We start from the raw sequence: 19,276 nt of genomic DNA, 5'->3' as shown, positions 1-19,276 counted from the left end.
CCCAGTGCTCCATGCAACCGTGCCCTCCATAATACCCACCACCAGGCTCACCCAACCCCCACCCCTACCCCTCCAAAACCCTCAGTTTGTTTCTCAGACTCTCATGGTTCGTTTGATTTCCCCCAATTCCCTTCTCCTCTCCAGCTTCCTATGTCCCCCGTATTATTTCTTATGCTCCACAAATAAGTGAAACCATATGATAATTGACTCTCTCTGCTTGACTTATTTCACTCAGCATAATCTCTTCCAGTCCCGTCCATGTTGATACAAAAGTTGGGTATTCATCCTTTCTGATGGAGGCATAATACTCCATAGTGTAATATGGACAACATCTTCCTTATCCATTTGTACGCTGAAGGGCATCTTGGTTCTTTCCACAGTTTGGGGACTGTGGCCATTGCTGCTATGAACGTTGGGGTACAGATGGCCCTTCTTCTCACTACATACGTATCTTTGTGGTAAATACCCAGTAGTACAATTGCAGGGTCATAGGGAAGCTCCATTTTTAATTTCTTGAGGAATCTCCACACTGTTCTCCAAAGTGGCTGCACCAACTTGCATCCCCCCAACAGCTTAAGAGGGTTCCCCTTTCTACACACCCTCTCCAAAACACGTTGTTTACTGTCTTGTTAATTTTGGCCATTCTAACTGGTGTAAGGTGATATCTCAATGTGGTTTTGATTTGAATCTCCCTGATGGCTAGTGATGAACATTTTTTCATGTGTCTGATAGCCATTTGTATGTCTTCATTGGAGAAGTATCTGTTCAAGTCTTCTGCCCATTTTTTGATGTGATTATCCGTTTTGTGTTGATTCTGAGGAGTTCTTTATAAATTCTGGATATCAGCCCATTGTCTGTATTGTCATTAAGGAATATCTTCTCCCACTCTGTGGGTTGCCTTTTTTAAAAAAAATTTAATTTTAATTTTAATTAATTTATTTATTTAAAAAAATCCCCCCCCCCCACTTTTCAGTGTAACAGAATTCATTGTTTTTGCACCACACCCAGTTCTCCATGCAATACATGCCCTCCTTAATACCTACCACCTGGCTCCCCCAACCTTCCCCCTCCCCCTGCCCCTTCAAAATCCTCAGACTGTTTTTCAGAGTCCATAGTCTCTCATGGTTCACCTCCCCTCCCAATTTCCCCCAACTCCCTTCTCCTCTCCATCTCCCCTTGTCCTCCATGCTATTTGTTATGCTCCACAAAAAAGTGAAACCATATGAGAATTGACTCTCTCTGCTTGACTTATTTCACTCAGCATAATCTCTTCCAATCTTCAGAAATTCTAATACAGTTTTCCATCAGCTGAGAAAAGCAAGGCCTCTTTCTGTTGGTGAGTAGGAGGAGAGAAGTCTAAGTGGCCAACTGCATGATGCCTCCGGCTGCCTTGCAGTCATACGCTGTGGTTAGGTCCCGGAAGGGCAGGGATGCCTCTTCTGAAATGCTGAGCAAGGCTCCTGGAGATTCAGTATGTATTTACTGACTTGACGTGTGTATGCTGGTTTGGTTTCTCAGAAGAATGTGGAAACGCTGACCGCTTCTTAGATCTAAATGCCAGAAATAACACATGCCGATTTAACACCGGTCACTGTCGTCCACAGGAAAGAGCGTCACTCTGCCCACACCTGTGTGAGTGTGTGCGGCCAGGCTGAGTCATTCCCCCACACTTCCACTGTAAGCCAGGGCCAAAGTGGAGAAGTGCAGTACATGCCCTGTGCTTTCTGACCACGCCCCCTCATTTCTCTGGGAGAAGAGATAAAGCCAGTGGGAAAAAATGATTCAGCCTAGGAGAGGCACTACTCAGAGAAAAAAGAGAAGAAAATGTAACTTGTATAAACTGAAAATTTCATAAAAGGGCCAGGGAATATTTGCATAGTTTGACCACGGGACTTCCTGAACATGTGGAAAAGAGGGCACAGTTTTCCGAAGCACGGCAGAGCACCGACTGCTAATCATGACCAAAACCCCGCGTGATCTGTTTGAGGAAACCCATATGGTCAGTTCTTGGGAAGGAACCCATTCTACGCCTGCGCCGAAGGTAGCTCTGTGCGAGGAATATGGAGGATGGTCTCCTTGCTTCGGGTCTTGCAAGAGAAAAACAACTGTTTGAAATTCAACTGCAGGAAGCAAACTTAGGCCATAGGATCAGTAGGCACACCAGCTGGCATTCTGAGGAAGAGAGGCTGACTGTGGATGAGATAAAGAAGATAAATCCTAACAAAGAACCTTCCAGTGGTAGAGAACCTAGTTAAAAAGCTTCATCAGAAACATGTGTGTGAGACATGTAAATAAACAGCCTTGCAATACATTCTTCAAAGACGTGAGAAAAAAGACTTATGGATAGACTTACACCCTCACCACTGGGATGGGGAGGCTGAGGGCAATGAAGGTGCTTAAGCATGGTGCAAAGCCAAACAGGAACATACGTCCTCCCCTGCATGGACCAAGCACACTTGAGTAGAAAAAGCCAACAAATTGTTTTGTTTTGTAAAGTAAGAAAATAAAAACAAGAAATAAGGGAGAACTACTAAAGACGTTAGGGCATGAGAAGAATGCACCTGCTACTATTTGAGGATCAAGAAAGGAAAAGAGAAAAACACTGTCGCTTTTTTACCAGGGAGGAAAAAGCTGGGAAGAGATAGCACCAAAAAGCAAATGCACCTGCTGTGTTTTAAGAAGTGCATCCACTTGTGTGAAACACGTGAACTAGAGAAAAGGACTGATATCATACAGTGTGGGGCAGAGAAAATCAGACAGCTGGCTCGAGCAGCAAAGGCCTCTGACAGGTCACAGCTGAGACATGAAAGAGGCAGTAGTTTAAACAGGTCTTACCTTTTCAAGGGATTTAATTCCCTTCCGCATGTCTTACTGAGTTAAAGTCCAAGAACTTATATTTATGGGTGCACAATTCTGGATGGCGTCTAGAACATTTTTATTGAATAAATGCTTCATTTTAGGGCAGGGTAAAACCAAGGTCTTAGCTGAGAGTTATTTCCTGCTTCAACCAGTGATTTCAATGGTGAAGTGAGCTCTGTTTACCAAGGTTTGTAGATAACAAGATGGAGTCTGGCAGAATCATAGCACAGCACCAGGAGCCTCGCTTTGAGAAGAAAGAACTCCATGAATTCTAACTCTGCCACTCATAGTCTTAGGGGAATGTATACATTTTTCAGATATGGGGCACAAAACAGAGAAAAACCAAACCAAACCAAACCAAAGAACACTATTTCCTGTGGTAGTTGCAAGAATGAAATAGCATAGGGTGCCTGGGTGGCTCACTGGGTTAAAGCCTCTGCCTTCGGCTCAGGTCATGATCCCATGGTCCTGGGATTGAGCCCTGCAGTGGGCTCTCTGCTTGACAGGGAACCTGCTTCCACCCCTGCCCCACGCCTTCCTCTCTGCCTACTTGGGATCTCTCTCACTCTGTCAAATAAATAAATAAAATCTTGAAAAAAATAAAAGAATGAAATAGCATACGGTATCTGTGAGCTCTGTTGAAAGTGTGCTGGACACTGGCCGGGAATGGCAAGGACAAGAAGGATGTGTCCCAGATCACACTGCTCCAAAGGACTTCAGAGATGGGGAACAAGAAGTACACAAAAAAATTACATTAAATCCTTGCGGAGAATAACTCAGTCCAAAATTACGGAGATTACACAGCTGATATTTTCTGGAAATCTAAGAAAAGGCTTCACAGAGAAAGTAGTGTTTGAGATAAACGCTCAGGAGGTGGTTGGATATGACAGACGGAATGAAGTGCAGCACAGTGGAGGTTAAAGCAAGAGCACAGGGACTGGGAAGGATGGAAAATGTAGGGCAGTTCAGTTTGGCTCACCAGAAAGGGGGAAGAAAGACATCTGACTGGAAAGACTCGCTAGGGCTATCTTGTGGAATACCTTTATTCCGGAAGATTGCTTTTGCTTTAGGCAGGGAGTCACGAGAGATCAGAAATCGTGTTTTACATCTTTGATGAGACTCCAAAAGAATCAAGTACAATTAAAGGAAGTGCATTTGATCCTCCTCATTCATGGATCCCACATTTGTACATCTGATTACTTGCTAAAATTAGTTTATGACCCCCAAATCCACTGTCACGGTGGGTCATTTGCAGATGCGGGTAGAGTGCTGAAAAATTTGAGTCACAGGATACACACACAACCTAGCCACAATCAAGCAAGGTGGCACTCTGCCTTCTTGCTTTGGCTCTCCTGCTGTAAACACATACCTTTGGAGGAGTCTCAGATCCCGGATACTCTCTCTGGTCTAGTTTCTTCCAACGATCCATTAGTTTGGTTACCATAGGTGTGTTAAAATCGACCAACTGGAATCCCGTAACATTGGCTCCACCGTGTATAAATCTCTCAAGAGAAATATCCTTGAAACCCTGTAAGAAATCAACATGACAGTTTGTTTGGTTCATTATATGTTACAGCTCCTCAATGGTAACGTAAGTTAACAACCAACATTAGGTAAGTTAATAACCAACATGGTTGGAGGGTTCAATTATGCCTAATTCAGCTGTTAAATTGTTATCCAAAATCTAATACATGAGAAGAGGATAAAAATATTTTCAGTTCAGTTCAATTCCATTTAACAAGTAGTTCTTTTTTTTTTTTTTTTTTAAAGATTATTTATTTATTTATTTGACAGAGAGATGACAAGCAGGCAGAGAGGCAGGCAGAGAGAGAGGAGGAAGCAGGCTCCCCGCTGAGCAGAGAGCCCGATGCGGGGCTCGATCCCAGGACCCTGGGATCATGACCTGAGCCGAAGGCAGCGGCTTAACCCACTGAGCCACCTAGGCGCCCCAACAAGTAGTTCTTGAATGCCTCTGAATGCCGTTTATAAAGCATGGAGGCAGATATAGGAGATGAAAATGATACCATCAAAAAGTCTCTGGTTGAGGGCTCAATTGCCCACTGAGATAGGTATGCAAAAATGTGTCTTATGTCAGAAAATATCAAGGTATTCAGATAGTTTGAGTCTGTGATGGGTAGCACTTTTTTAGGGGGGTTCAGTTTAGTTATACAGTGGTCTAAAAGCAGACGGAGCCAATAATTTGAGCCAGGGAGAGTTAAAAACTTCGATTATATGAGTCACTACAATGCTCAAAGTCCTGGGACATGGTAATGGAAGAGAAGAAAGCAAGACAAGCCATTTGTGGACTTCTGGGCGGTGGGAAACAAAATGGCGTTCACCAGGTGGGCTGAGGCAAGGGTGTTCTCTCTCGTCCACAGGTAGTTACAGAAGTTTCAAAAATATTGGAAAGTTGTTTATTTTCCCTTTCCTCCTTCTCTATTTTTTAATACCTGGCCTGTTTTTTTTTTTTTTTCCCTGCTAAGTATTTAAGGTGCCTTACAAAAATAAACATTCGATACAAAATCTAAAACAAATGGGCAATTATAAGAGGGGGAAAAACCTATTAGGTAACTGAATTAATAAAATCAAAGCTATTGGCTCAGAGAATGTAACCCCCCTCCAACACAAATGTGTGTGCACACATGGCCATGAGTTTCTAGCATCTGTATTTGCTTTCTTCCCTCTTAGTATTTAGTAAAGATTTTTACAATTTTAAGCACATACACATATATATATAAATTTTTTTTTTTTTTGAGAGAGAGAACAAGTGGGGTGGGGGCAGACTCCCATGGAGCAGGGAGCCCCGTGACTTGGGGCTCGATCCCAAGACCCCGATCCCAGGACCACAGGATCATGACCTGAGCTAAAGGCTGACACTTCACTGACTGAGCCACCAGGCACCCCAAGTTTTTTTTTTTTTAATGTGAATTTGATCCAATTGTATTAGTGAACTAAGGTAAAGTGTTCTGCTTTCTGTTTTTTTGGCAAAAGTGAACTATGCAGCAGTGACACTACAGTTAGCACAGGGATGGGCGCAACCATCAGGTAGAAGACCAGGACCTGGTGTTGTTTCTTTCTCATTTTGGAAATGTCTATGTTTTGTTACCAACCAAGCAGGTTCTGTATGCACACTGCTGTCTAGGAAGAAACAGACCAGTCTACTGACAAGTAAGCGAAGTTGCTACAGGAAGTCCCAGGAATGTGTACTTATAGCTAATACTGAGGGGGGCTGCTTATGTGCTGGGCACTTGACACAGATGAGCTAGTTTGGTTCTCCTAACAAGATAATGAGATTCATCCTATTATTAGACTTATCTTACAAATAAGGTAACCAAGGCTCAGTTGATTAAAGAAAAACGATTGAAGATCATGCAGGAAACACATTGTAGAGCCAAGATGACTCTTGCCTTGGCCTTCTTTGCCCTGTGCTCCTGTGGATTCTTACCCAAGTATGTGTGTTTTAATTGTGGTATTTATCAACAATGGCCCTAGGAGAGACTCGGTGATACTGTCGGAAACTATCCATGCCCTGAATCCACCTCTGAAACTTCCTGGCCTTGGGATTCCCATGTGCAAAATGAGAATGACAATGCTAAAGTCGCTGGCACATCTGGTTTGAATTCAGTAAGCGATAGTTGTTATTAATTAATACCCTCGACAAATATTTATCTCCTGCCCATTATGTGCCAGCTAATTTGACAGCTCATCAGTAACATTCTCATTTCACTGGAAGAGAAACTAGACACCAGAAAGCAAATCTATGTTTCTGAAATGGGAAAAGCACTGTCCATCAATCTCTAGCTAGTAAAATGTCAGCTGAACATTTGTTTGCATCTATGCGAAGACAGGGCAGACCCATGGGCAGGGGGAGAAAAAATAAATAAAATCTCAGTTTTCTGAAAGCCACAGTGATTCAACTATTGCATTAGTTGCTAATTGATGACATTATTAGTTTCTTTCAGTGTGGCTAAAACAGAAACCTGCCACGCTTTCTTCCACAGCATCTCCCACAGCTGCAAGACACACAGGCAAAGCTGAAGCCTTTGGAAAAACCATCTGATGTCAAGTCTCACTGATACATAACAGTCCACATTTCTCTGATGCCATCCTGCTAGGCTGAAGGCGAAGGAAAAAAATATCACCACATCGGATTTTAAGCTTCTTTCAGTTTTGACCTCAATGAGCGGTGGGTGGCTCAGTTAATTTCAGCTATGTCTGTTTGAGTACAAGCAATATTTTTCCTTTCATACACTTTCAAATAGTTTTCTATAGAAAAGTGATATGATCTAGGCTGTGAAGTCATTTTCTTGGAAACAGTTACCTTGGTGCCTATTGAGACTTCAGTTCCGACCCAGAGAGTACTGTGGAATGACGGTTCTAGAAGACATTGTTGTAAAATTGTAATTCTACAGAGTGTGTGTGTGTCTGTGTGTGTGAAATCAGTCATTAGTAACTAAGTAAACGGTATATATAGTCTCTCTCTATAATATACTGACATCCTAAGGAAAGATTACCTTTCAACTTGGTTTTCCCTTTAACTCCCACTGACAGTTCATACATCTGCTAAGGGTAAAGAAGCCCCAGGAAATCAGGAAGTAAATGGCAGGACTTCAGATATCCCTCTGACTACTGATATCCATTCACATCACAGGTGCTTAAAAAAGGCTTGCCCTTTAGGGTGTGACTAATTCTGATTACATTTCTGATGTTTTTTACTTCAGACTCAAAGGACGATGAAATCATATTGAGACAGAAATGGCTGCCAAGTAGAATGGGAGAGGTTTCCTTCTAACATCTTTTAAAAACCAGGTTGTTAAGTAATTGACAAAGTATCCATTTTGGGTGACCAAGTCTACAGATGGTAGAATCAGACGTGCTCAATGCAGAAAAGTTAAAAATACAGTAAGCACAAGGAAAAAGGTAAAACAAAGTCTTCAAGTTCATGGAATCTTGAGTGGGGTCCTTGCCCCTGAGTAAAAACGTGCTAGTCTGTAAATATGGGGAACTGAGTTCTAGTTCCCATTCTGACATCAACCACACGCCTACATGTGGACAAGTCACTTTACTTTCTGTCTTAACTTCCTTACCTTCCAAAGAAGGCATGGATGGTATGTGCCTGTGTGCTTCTGTGTGGTGAGGTGAGGGACAGGTAAGCAAGAGCTGTGGTTAATCTTTAATGATATACTCTGATCATTCCATAATTTTATACTACTTCATGAAAGAGCCAGGTGTTTTCCTAAATGTGAACGGAATATATTTTTTAAAAAATTAGAAACCTAAATGAGAGCAAGATTTTAAGAATTTGCCTCACAGGTGCAACAATGTCAACAGTTTCTTGTTGCTCTGGGCCGTATTTAAATACTCTGACTGTGGGAGGATGGGAGAAGCAAGCTCTGAATACGGACACAGACAATGTCTGTAAAGCTGGATCCCCCTCAAGGGGGGGGTACAGGAGATACTCGAATGCATGTTCACTTTGTGGCTCAATCAGCTATTTACTAATTTTGATTTTATTTATTCTTTGCAATCAGACAGGGCAGAGTTTCATTCCTGCTTTGGAGACTGAGGATCTGTGTGATCTTGGGCAAATTACCCTGAACTCCACTTTGCAGTCTATAGAATAAATATCTATGTTGAGGGTTAACTGGAACAATTACAGCAACAACATAAACACAAGCTGGGTGCTGGAGGATAGGCAGTTGGCTGCTTCAACAAAGAGGGAGGGAAGGTAAGAGCACTTTTTAGGAGGTCAGATTCGACATTGTTTCTTCCCCTAAAGAACTTGCCATGTGCTAGTGATGTCTTATTTGCAGCTGGGTGAAAGGGTAATAGACAATACTTGGTACAAAGGAGGGGTAAAATAATGATTTTATGGATGAAAAGAAATAATTGCATTCTATATTATTGGTACCTGCAGTGACTTGTGAGCCCAGAAGAGCCACTATCTGATTAAGTGCATACAGACAGCTTTCTGGAAGAAGGGACTGTGTGTCAGGATTGGGTGGACTAAGGATTGCCTCCCAGGGAGACAAAGCTAAACCTGTGACATAAAGGAGGTATCAGGTGTCTGGGAACCAGTCTGGTTTTGAGAAGGGGCATGTGAGGGGTGGAGTAGGAGAGAGGATCTGGGGTCAAGAGGGAGAAAACTGGAAGGGTTTTGTGCGTTAGCGAGGACAGTGTCACTACTCCACCCTTAAGGCTCTTGGCAGTGCAGTGTGCTGGTCTGGTAGGAGGTGGTGACAAATGGGCAATGGGGGTGTGTCCTTTTGAGAACCACAGGCAGTTTTAGGGAGAGGGGAGAGGACAGGCATCCGCAGGGAGAGTTGGAGGGATCTCAGGATCTTTCCCTTTCACAGAGCTCCAAATTCTTTTACTGCGTTTGCAGCTGGGAGCTAAAGGAATAATTTAAGCTGGGAAATGGTATGATCATTCTTGTCTTAAACAACAACACAACAAAACAGCAACAAATCTGGGAGCAAAGTAAACAAAGAACTGGAAAAGAGAAAGTTGATGGGCAAAGACAGGATATATTTTTCGTACTTAAATTTCTGAAAAACAGACTACAGTGAACCAAATAAAGTTTTCCTGCTTCTAAGCATCTTGGCAATTTCTAGAACAGAATTTAATCTAATGAGATACCACATGTTTCCACCAGTACCTCTAGATGACAGGCATGTACAAGTACAACTTTTCCACATACAAACCGAAAACAGGACAGAGAAAAGAAAGAGCTTTCCTTTCTTACAAATTTTACTCATCCTTAAGATGCCATTGTTAATGACAATGGCAGTGATATCACAGAAAAATTTCAAGAATCTGGGAGGGGCATGTCCCTGCACTTGCATGTCAAGCACAGCTCATGCTATCCGGATGGCCTCAAGTCCCTGCAGGTCGTCCTGGACCCCCAGCAGGGTCACGTCTGAGTCATGAATTAAAGGGATCCTTGTTTCTTGTGGCTCCTGTCTGGGGAGGTGAGGTCCCAGCACACTGCAGGAGTGGCAAAGGGAACGAAAACATCAATCTATTCCCAATTCATCAACATAGAAAGATGCATGAGATTGAATCATAGTTAAATTTAACTTATGGATAATGAAAACACAGTTCTGAGTAGTGCTGATGAGCTTTCACAAACCATTTGCATCCTTACTCATAATGAAATGGAATATTATTTTATTTAAATATGTGGAATCTGCCTTTGATATTTCACGCAAAGGATTTAATGGCCATTAAGAAGTCAATATCCGGGACATTACTTGTTTTATTTCTTGGTTTAGAGGATTATCATTTGAAAAGAATCCCCCCAAAATATCCATAATGAAATTTGGGTTCCTGTGGAAATAAACCTGCTTAAATAAGGGAGTTCCCTGACTCTGGCAAAAATGCATGCCTGTAAATTCATGATATATTTTAGGCAGCACAAATGATGTCTAATATCTGGCTTGCTTCTTTCTCCTCTTTTTGGCAAATACAAGTTAGCCTCATACCTTCTGCTTTTTCAATGTTTTGACTACAGAATATTTTCTAGCGTCTGGATCGCTTGTAGCCACCAGTAACCAGTAAGAATTTTTATTTTATTTGTTTGCTTATTTATTTATTTAAAGATTTTATTTATTTATTTATTTGACAGAGAGATAGTGAGAGAGGGAACACAAAAAGCGGGAGAGGGAGAAGCAGACTCCCCATTGAGCAGGGAGCCTGACACTGGGCTCTATCCCAGGAACCTGAGATTATGACCTGAGCTGAAGGCAGACACTTAATGACTGAACCACTCAGGTGACCCAAGAATTGTTATTTTAGAAATCAGTTCTTGCTATTGCTGTTAAATCAGTCTTTTCTTCAGTTTTACTGAGGTATAACTGCCAAGTACACTTGTAACGTATTTGAAGTGTACAACCTGTTGATTTGACACACGTACACTTTGTGAAAGCGTTCCCACCATCGATTTATTTAACACATCCGTCACCTCACGTTTACCTTTATTTTTTTCTCTTTTCGAGAGAACCCTTAAGTTCTATTCTCTTGGCAAATTTCAATTACAAAACACATTATTATAAGCTACGGCCACCCTGTTAAATCTTTGATTCCAAGACCATACTTAGCTCATAACTGCAAGTTTGTACCCTTTTACCAACTTCTTCCTACGTTCCCCACCCTCCAGCACCTGGCTAGAAACACTGTACTCTTCAGGAGTTAATCTGTGAGTTAGATTTCTTTAAAACATTCCCAATATAGGTGAGGTCAGCTGTGTTTGTCTTACTCTTTTTTTACTTAGCATTATGCCATCCTGGATCATCCATGTTATCAGAAATGGTGAAGTTTCTTTTTTATGGCTGATGTATATATATATATATACATATTATCCATTCATCTGTGATGGACACCTAGACTGTTTCTGTACTTTGGCTACTGTGAATAATGCTACAATGAACACAGGGGTATAGATATCTTTCTGATACAGATTTTCTTCCTTTGGATATATACATAGAAGTTGGGATTGCTATTTTTAATTTTGTGAAGGAGCTCCATATTGTTTTCCATAAGGGCTGCATCAGTTCCCATTTCTACCAACAGCGCGAAGGCATTCCCATTTTTCTACACCCTTACCAGCATTTGGTTCTTTCCTTTAGAAAACAGCTATGCTAACAGTTGTAAGCTAACATCTCATTGTAGCTTTGATTAGCATTTCCCTCATGATTAGTGATGCTGAGCACCTTTTCATGTACTGCTGGCCATCTGTGTGTCTTTTTTGTTAAAACAGTCCTTTGCCCATTTTTATTCTTTATTTCTTAAGAAGATTTCACTTATTTGAGAGAGAGCGAGAGCGTGCAGAAACCAGAGGGAGAGCCAGAGGGAGAAGCAGACTCCCCATTGAGCAGGGAGCCTGATGTAGGGTTTCATCCCAGGACCTGGAGGATTGTGACCTGAGCTGAAGGCAAATGCCTAACCAACTGAGCCACTCAGGTGCACCCCCCTGCCCCCCCATTCTTTCATTGAGGTATTTGTTGCTGTTGTTATTGTTGTTATTTTTGCTATTGAATTGTAAAAATTCCTTGTGTATTTTGGACATTAACCCCTTAATAGACATGTTGTTTGCAAATATTTTCTCCCATTCTGTAAGGTGCCTTTTCATCTTGTTGAAGGCTTCCTTTGCTAGGTAGAAGCTTTTTTGTCGTGGTCCACTTGTTTATTTTTGCTCTTTGTTCCTGTGCTTTTGGAGTCCAGTCCAAAAAAGCATTGCTAAGATCAATGTCAAAGGGATTATTTCTGAGGCTTTTTTCTAGAAGTTTTACAATTTCACGTCTCATGTTGAAGAATTTAAGCCATGTCTGAATTAATTTTTGTGCATGGTGTAAGATAAGGCTCAGTGTGCATGTAAATATTTAGTTTTCCCAATAGCATTTACTGAAGAGACTCTCCTTTTCCCATAGTATACTCTTGGCTCCTCTGAGGAAAGTTAATTGACCACGTATGTGCCAGGGTGTACCCCTGGGCTCTATATTCTGTTCCACTGATCTGTGTTTGTCTGCTTTTATTCCAAAATCATGCTGTTTTGATTATCATAGCTTGGTAATATAGTTTGAATCCGGAGGTGAAGCCTCCAGCTTTGTAGATGGCTTTACCCATTCCAGGTCTTTTGTGGCTCCATACATATTTTAGGATTATTTTTTCTATCTCTGTGGAATATGCTCCTTTAATCTTGATAGGGGTTGCATTCAATCTGTAGACTGCTTTGGGGAGTATGGGAATTTTAACAATATTAATATTTCCATTCTATGAACACACAATATATTTTTGTTTATCTGTGTCTTCTTTCACCCATGTCTTAGCGTTTTCACTGTATAGATCTTCCACTTCCTGATTAAATTTATTCCTAAATACCTTTATAAAGTTTTTGATGCTTTTGTAAACAAGACTGTTCCCTTAATTTCTGAGAGTTTATTGTTACTGTACAGAAACACAGCTGAGTTTTATTTATTTATTTTGTATTTTACAACTTTAAGGAAGTCATTTATTCTATTAGATTTGTGGTGGACTCATTAAGGCTTTCTATATATAATATTTTATCATCTAAAATTTTATGTATTCCTTTCCAGTTCGGATGTCTTTTACTTCTTTTCTTGCTTAATTGCTCTGGCTGGAACATATGATACTACATTATAAAACAGTGGTGAGAATGGATATCCTTGTCTTGTTCCTGACCTTAGAGGAGAAGCTTTTACAGCTTTTCCACATTGGGTATATTAGATGTGGGCTTGACATACATGGCTTTTGTTTTCTTGAGGTATGTTCCTTCTAGACCCAGTTTTTATCATGAGATGATGTTGAATTTTGTCAAATGCATTTTCTGCATCCAATGAGATGACCATGTGGTTGTTTTTTTTTTTTTTTTTTTTTTGACCATGTGGTTTTTATTCTTTTGTTATTGTGGTGTGTCACGGTGACTGAGTTGGGACTTTGAGCCATCTTTGCATCTCTGGGATAAATCACTCCTGATATTGCTATGATCTCTTTAATATACTATTGAATTTGATCTGCTAATAATTTGTTGATGACTTATGCATCTACATTCATCAGGAATATAAGGCTTTAATTAATTAATTTTGGTAGTGTCCGTGTCTGACTTTGGTATCAATGTAACACTGGCTTTTTTTTTTTTTTTAAGATTTTATTTATTTATCAGAGAGAAAGAGGGGGAGAGAGTGAGCACAGGCAGACAGAATGGCAGGCAGAGGCAGAGGGAGAAGCAGGCTCCCTGCAGAGCAAGGAGCCCGATGTGGGACTTGATCCCAGGACGCTGGGATCATGACCCAAGCCGAAGGCAACTGCTTAACCAACTGAGCCACCCAGGCGTCCCTAACACTGGCTTTTTAAAATGATTTTGGAAGTGTTCCTTCCTCTTCTATTTGTTGGATTAATTTCAAAAGGATTGGTATTAATTCTTCTTTTATTGTTTGGTAGAATTTGCCCAAGAAGCCATCTGGTCCTAGACTTTTTTGGTGGGAGTGTTTTGATTACTGATTTGAACTCCTTACTTGTTAGCTGGTCTTCCTTTTTCATCATAATGCATGCATAGTAGGTTATGTATTTGGAATTTATCTGGTTCTTCTAGTGTTCTAATGTGTTGGTGTATAATTGCTTATAGACCTTTCTTATAATCCTTTGTATTCGTATTATGTGAGTTGTAATGTATCTCCTTACATTTTTAATTTGAGTGTTCTTTTTTTTTTTCTTAGTCTACCTAAAGATTGGTCAATTTTATCTTTTCATAAAACCACTTCTCAGTTGATCTATTGTCTTTTTGGTCTCTATTTCATTTATATTCACTCTGACCTTTGTTTTTTTCCTTTCTTCTACTAACTTTGAGCTTAGTTTGTTCTACTTTTTCTAGTTCCTTGAGGTATAAATTTAGTTTATTTGATTTCTCTTTTTTCTTAATATAGGCATTTATCACTGTAAACTTCCTTCTCAGACCTGCTTTTGCTCCATTTCACATGTTCTAGTATGTTATGTTTCCATTTTCACTTGTCTCAAGGTACTTTTGTATTTCTTCTTTAATTTCTTATTTAAGCCACTGGTTGTACAGAAGCATTTGTTTAGTCTCCATAAATATATACATATATATATATTTTAAATTTCTTTTCTTTTTTTTTTTTTTTAAGATTTTATTTATTTATTTGACAGAGAGAGATCACAAGTAGGCAGAGGGGCAGGCAGAGAGAGAGGAAGAAGCAGGCTCCCTGCTGAGCAGAGAGCCCAATGCAGGACTCCATCCCAGGATCCTGAGATCATGACCTGAGCCGAAGGCAGCGGCTTAACACACTGAGCCACCCAGGCGCCCCTAGTCTCCATATATTTGCAGATTTCTGAATATTATTCCATTAACTGATTTCTAGCTGCATATCTATATGGTTAGAAAGGAAGCATGATCTTAAATTGATGAAGACTTGTTTTGTGGCCTAACATAGGATCTATCCTGTAGGATGTTTCATATGTGCTTGAAAAAAAATGCATTTTTTCCCCTGTTACATGGAATACTCTGTAGCTGTCTGTTAGGCCCATGTGGTCCAACAGGCAGTTTAAACCCATGTCTCCTTGTTGAATATTCTGAGTCAAGGATCTAGCCATTATTGAAAATGGAGTATTGAAACAAAAACTCCAGTCAAGAACTGGGCATAAGACATGAACAGACATTTCTCTAATGACAGACAAATGGCCAAAAGACACATGAAAAAATGTTCAACATCACTCATCATTAAGGAAATGCAAATCAAAACCACAATGAAAGGGGCACCTGGGTGGCTCAGTCATTAAGTGTCTGCCTTCAGCTTAGGTCATGATCCCAGGGTCCTGGGATTGAGCCCCACATCGGGCTGCCTGCTCAACAGGGAGCCTGCTTCTCCCTCTCCCACTCCCCCTGCTTGTGTTCCCTCTCTTGCTGTGTCTCTCTCTGTCAAATAAATAAGTAAAATCTTTAAAAAAACAAACATACAAATAAACCACAATGAGATACCACCTGACACCTGTCAGAGGGACTATAATTAAACAACAGATGTCAGTGAGGATGCAGAGAAAGGAGAACCTCTTATACTGTTGGTGGAAATGCCAATTGGTGCAGCCACTCTAGAAAACAGTATGGAGGATCCTCAAAAAGCTAAAAATAGAACTACCCTATGACTCAGCAATAGAACTATTAGGAATTTATCCAAAGAATACAAAAATAGTGATTCAAAGGAAAACGTGCACCCCAATGTTTATAGGAGCAATATCCACAGTAGCCAAACTATAGAAAGAGCCCAGATGTCTATTGACAGATGAATGGATACAGTAAATGTGGGGTGTGTGTGTTTGTGTGTACACATAAGTATACACACACACTCCTATATAAAAATATGGAAATGTAATATTACCCAGCAGTTAAAAGGAATGAAATCTTGCCATTTGTAAGGACGTGGATGGAACCAGAGTATATTACACTAAGTTAAGTCAGTCAGAGAAAGACAAATACTGTATGATTTCACTTGTGTGTGGAATTTAAGACACAAAACAGATGATCATAGGGGAATGGAAGGAAAAATAAGATAAAACAGAAAGAGGGGCAAACCGTAAGAGACTCTTAACTACAGGGAATAAAATGAGGGTTGCTGGAAGGGAAGTGGGTGGGGGAAATGGAGTAACTGAGTAACGGGCATTAAGGAGGGCACTTGATGTAATGAGCACTGGGTGTTATATACAATGGATAAATCACTAAAGCCTACCCTGAGACTAATAATACACGTTATGTTAACTAAATTGAATTTAATTTAAAAAAAAAAAGGAAGAAAATGGCGTGTTGAAACTCCTTACTATTTCTGGGTTGCTGTCTATTTCTGTTTTCAGATTTGTTGATATTTGCTTTATTATATATTTAGGTGCTCTGCTGTTGAGTGCAAAAGTATTTACAAATGTTGTTTTTATTGATGAATTAACTCCTTTAGCATTAAAAATGATATTCTTTGGCTTTTGTTATAGTTTCTGGCTTCAAGTCAATTTGTCTGATAAAACCATAACTATTCCTTCTTTCCTCAGTTTCCATTTGCATGGTCTTTCTTCCCTTCTTTCACTTTCAGTCTGATTGTATAACTAAAGCAGAAATGAGTCTCTGTAGGCAGAAGAGAGTTAGGTCTTTTCTTTTTTTCTTTTTTTTTGGGGGGGGGGGGTCTCTTTCTTTCCTTCTGTTTTTAAATTCATTCAGCCATTCTAGGTCTTCTGATTGGAGAATATAGTCCATTTACATTTAAACAGCTGTTGGTAGGAATAGATTTTTTAAAATTTATTTTATTTTCAGTGTTCCAAAATTCATTGTTTATGCACCACACCCAGTGCTCCACGCAATCCGTGCCCTCCTTAATACCCACTGCCTGGCTCACCCATCCTCCAACTCCCCATCCTTCCAAAACCCTCAGTTTGTTTCTCAGAGTCCACAATCTCTCATGGTTCATCTCCCCCTCCGATTCCCAACTCACTTCTCCTCTCCATCTCCCAATGTCCTGCATGTTATTCCTTATGCTTCACAAGTAAGTGAACCATATAACTGACTCTCTGCTTGTTTCACTTATTTCACTCAGCATAATCTCTTACAGTCCTGTCCATGTTGATACAAAAATGCTTCTGATGGAAGCATAATACTCCTTTGTATATATGGACTATATCTTCTTTATCCATTCATCTTTTAAAGGGCATCTTGACTCTTTCCACAGGTTGGTGATTGTGCCCATTGCTGCTATAAACATTGGGGTACATACATATGGGGTACACTTCTGTTCAGTGCTTCTGTATCTTTGGGGCAAATACCAAATAGTGCAATTGCAGGGTCATAGGATAGCTCTATTTTTAATTTCTTAAGGAATCTCCACACTGTTTTCCAAAGTGGCTGCACCAACTTGCATTCATTCAGCAAGAGTGTAAGAGGGTTCCCCTTTCTCCACATCCTCTCCAACATTTGTTGTTTCTTGTCTTGTTGATTTGGCCATTCTAACTGGTGTAAAATGGTATCCCAATGTGGTTTTGATTTCAATCTCCCTGATGGCTAATGATGATGAACATTTTTTTCTGTTAGCCATTTTTATGTCTTTTTTGGAGAAGTGTCTGATCATATCTGTTGCCCATTTTTTGATGTGATTATCTGTTTGGTGTGTGTTGAGTGTGAGTTCTTTATAGATCTTGGATATCAGCCCTTTATCTGTAGTGTCACTTGTGAATATCTTCTCCCATTTCGTGGGTTGTCTCTTTGTTTCACTGTTTCCTTTGCTGTGCAGAAGCTTTTGATCTTGATGATGTCCCAAAAATTCATTTTAGTTTTTGTTATTTTGCCTTTGGAGACATGTCTTAAAGAAGTTGCTGTGGCCCATGTCGAAGACGTTACTGCCTATGTTCTCCTCTAGGATTCTGACAGATTACTGCCTCAAGTTGAGGTCTTTTATCTATTTCAAGTTTATCTTTGTGTATGATGTAAGAGAATGGTCGAGTATCATTCTTCTACACACGGCTGTCCAATTTTCCCAGCATGATTTATTGAAGAGACTGTCATTCTTCCACTGGATATTTTTTCCTGCTTTGTCAAAGATTATTTCACCATAGAACTGAGGGTTCATATCTGGTGTCTCTACCCTGTCCCACTGGTTTATGTGTCTGTTTCTGTACCAGTACTGAGATGCCTTGGTGATCACAACTTTGCAGTAAAGCTTGAAATCAGACAATGTGATGCCCCCAGTTTTTTCTTTTTCTACATTTCCTTAGCAATTCGGGATCTCTTCTGGTTCCATACAAAATTTTAGGATTGTTTGTTCCAGCTCTTTGAAAAATGCTGGTGGAATTTTGATTGGGATGGCATTGAAAGTATAGATTACTCTAGGCAGTATAGACATTTTAACAATGTTTATTCTTTCCAATGTTTATTCTATCCAATCCACGAGCATGGAATGCTCTTCCATCTTTCTTTGTCTTCTTCAATTTCATTCATGAGTGTTCTGTAGTTCAAGTACAGATCCTTTACCTCTTTGGTTAGGTTTATTCCCAGATATCTTGTGGTTCCTTGGTGCTATAGTAAATGGAATCGATTCTCTAATTTCCTTTTCTATATTTTCATTGTTAGTGTGTAAGAAAGCAACTGATTTCTGTACCTTGATTTTGTATTCTGCCAATATTATTGAATTGCTGTATGAGTTCTAGTAGTTTGGGGGTGGAATCTTTTGGGTTTTCCATATAAAATATCATGTCATCTGTGAAGAGAGAGAGTTTGACTTCTTTGCCAATTTGAATACCTTTTATTTCTTTTTGTTGTCCGATTGCTGTTGCTGGGACTTCTAGTACTATGTTGAACAACAGAGGCAATAGTGGACATCCTTGTCGTGTTCCTGATTTCCAAGGGAAAGCTGTCAGCTTTTCCCTGTTGAGGATAATATTCGCTGTGGGGTTTCCATAGATTTTATGAAGTTCAGGAATGTTCCTTCTATCCCTATACATTGAAAGGTTTTAATCAGAAACGGATGCTGTACCTTGTCAAATGCTTTTTCTGCATCAACTGAGAGAACGATGTGGTTCTTCTTATTTATTTGTTGTATCACATTGATTAGATTTGCAAACGTTGAACCACCCTTGCATCCCAAGGATAAATCCCACCCAGTCATGGTGGATAATCTTTTTAATGTACTGTTGGATCCAGTTAGCTGGGATCTTGTTGAGAATCTTGGGATCCATATTCATCAGGGATATTGGTCTGAAATTCTCCCTTTTGGGGGGGGGGTCTTTTCCTGGTTTGGGGATCAGGGTAATACTGGCTTCATAAAAAGGGTCTAGAAGTTTTCCTTCTGTTTCTATTTTTTGAAATAGCTTCAGGAGAACAGGTATTATTTCTTCTTTGAATGTTTGCTAGAATTCT

At 40.1% G+C, this 19,276-nt stretch overlaps 1 protein-coding gene across 10 annotated transcripts in view; it reads right to left on the bottom strand.

Moving 5' to 3' along the window:
• The window catches only part of GRIA4 (glutamate ionotropic receptor AMPA type subunit 4), a 387,246-nt gene that overhangs the window by 69,961 nt on the left and 298,009 nt on the right, over positions 1 to 19,276 (bottom strand). For all 10 annotated transcript variants that reach the window (XM_059179531.1, XM_059179526.1, XM_059179517.1 and 7 more), the window contains exon 7: positions 4,229 to 4,387. In XM_059179531.1, the coding sequence (XP_059035514.1) occupies positions 4,229 to 4,387 (159 nt within the window). The remainder of the gene's footprint in view (positions 1 to 4,228; positions 4,388 to 19,276) is intronic.

The sequence above is a fragment of the Mustela lutreola genome, chromosome 1 (genome assembly GCF_030435805.1).
Source record: "Mustela lutreola isolate mMusLut2 chromosome 1, mMusLut2.pri, whole genome shotgun sequence".
Lineage (NCBI taxonomy): Eukaryota > Metazoa > Chordata > Mammalia > Carnivora > Mustelidae > Mustela > Mustela lutreola.
The sequence above is the reverse complement of the archived record's forward strand: the minus strand, read 5'-3'. Positions and strand labels throughout refer to the sequence as shown.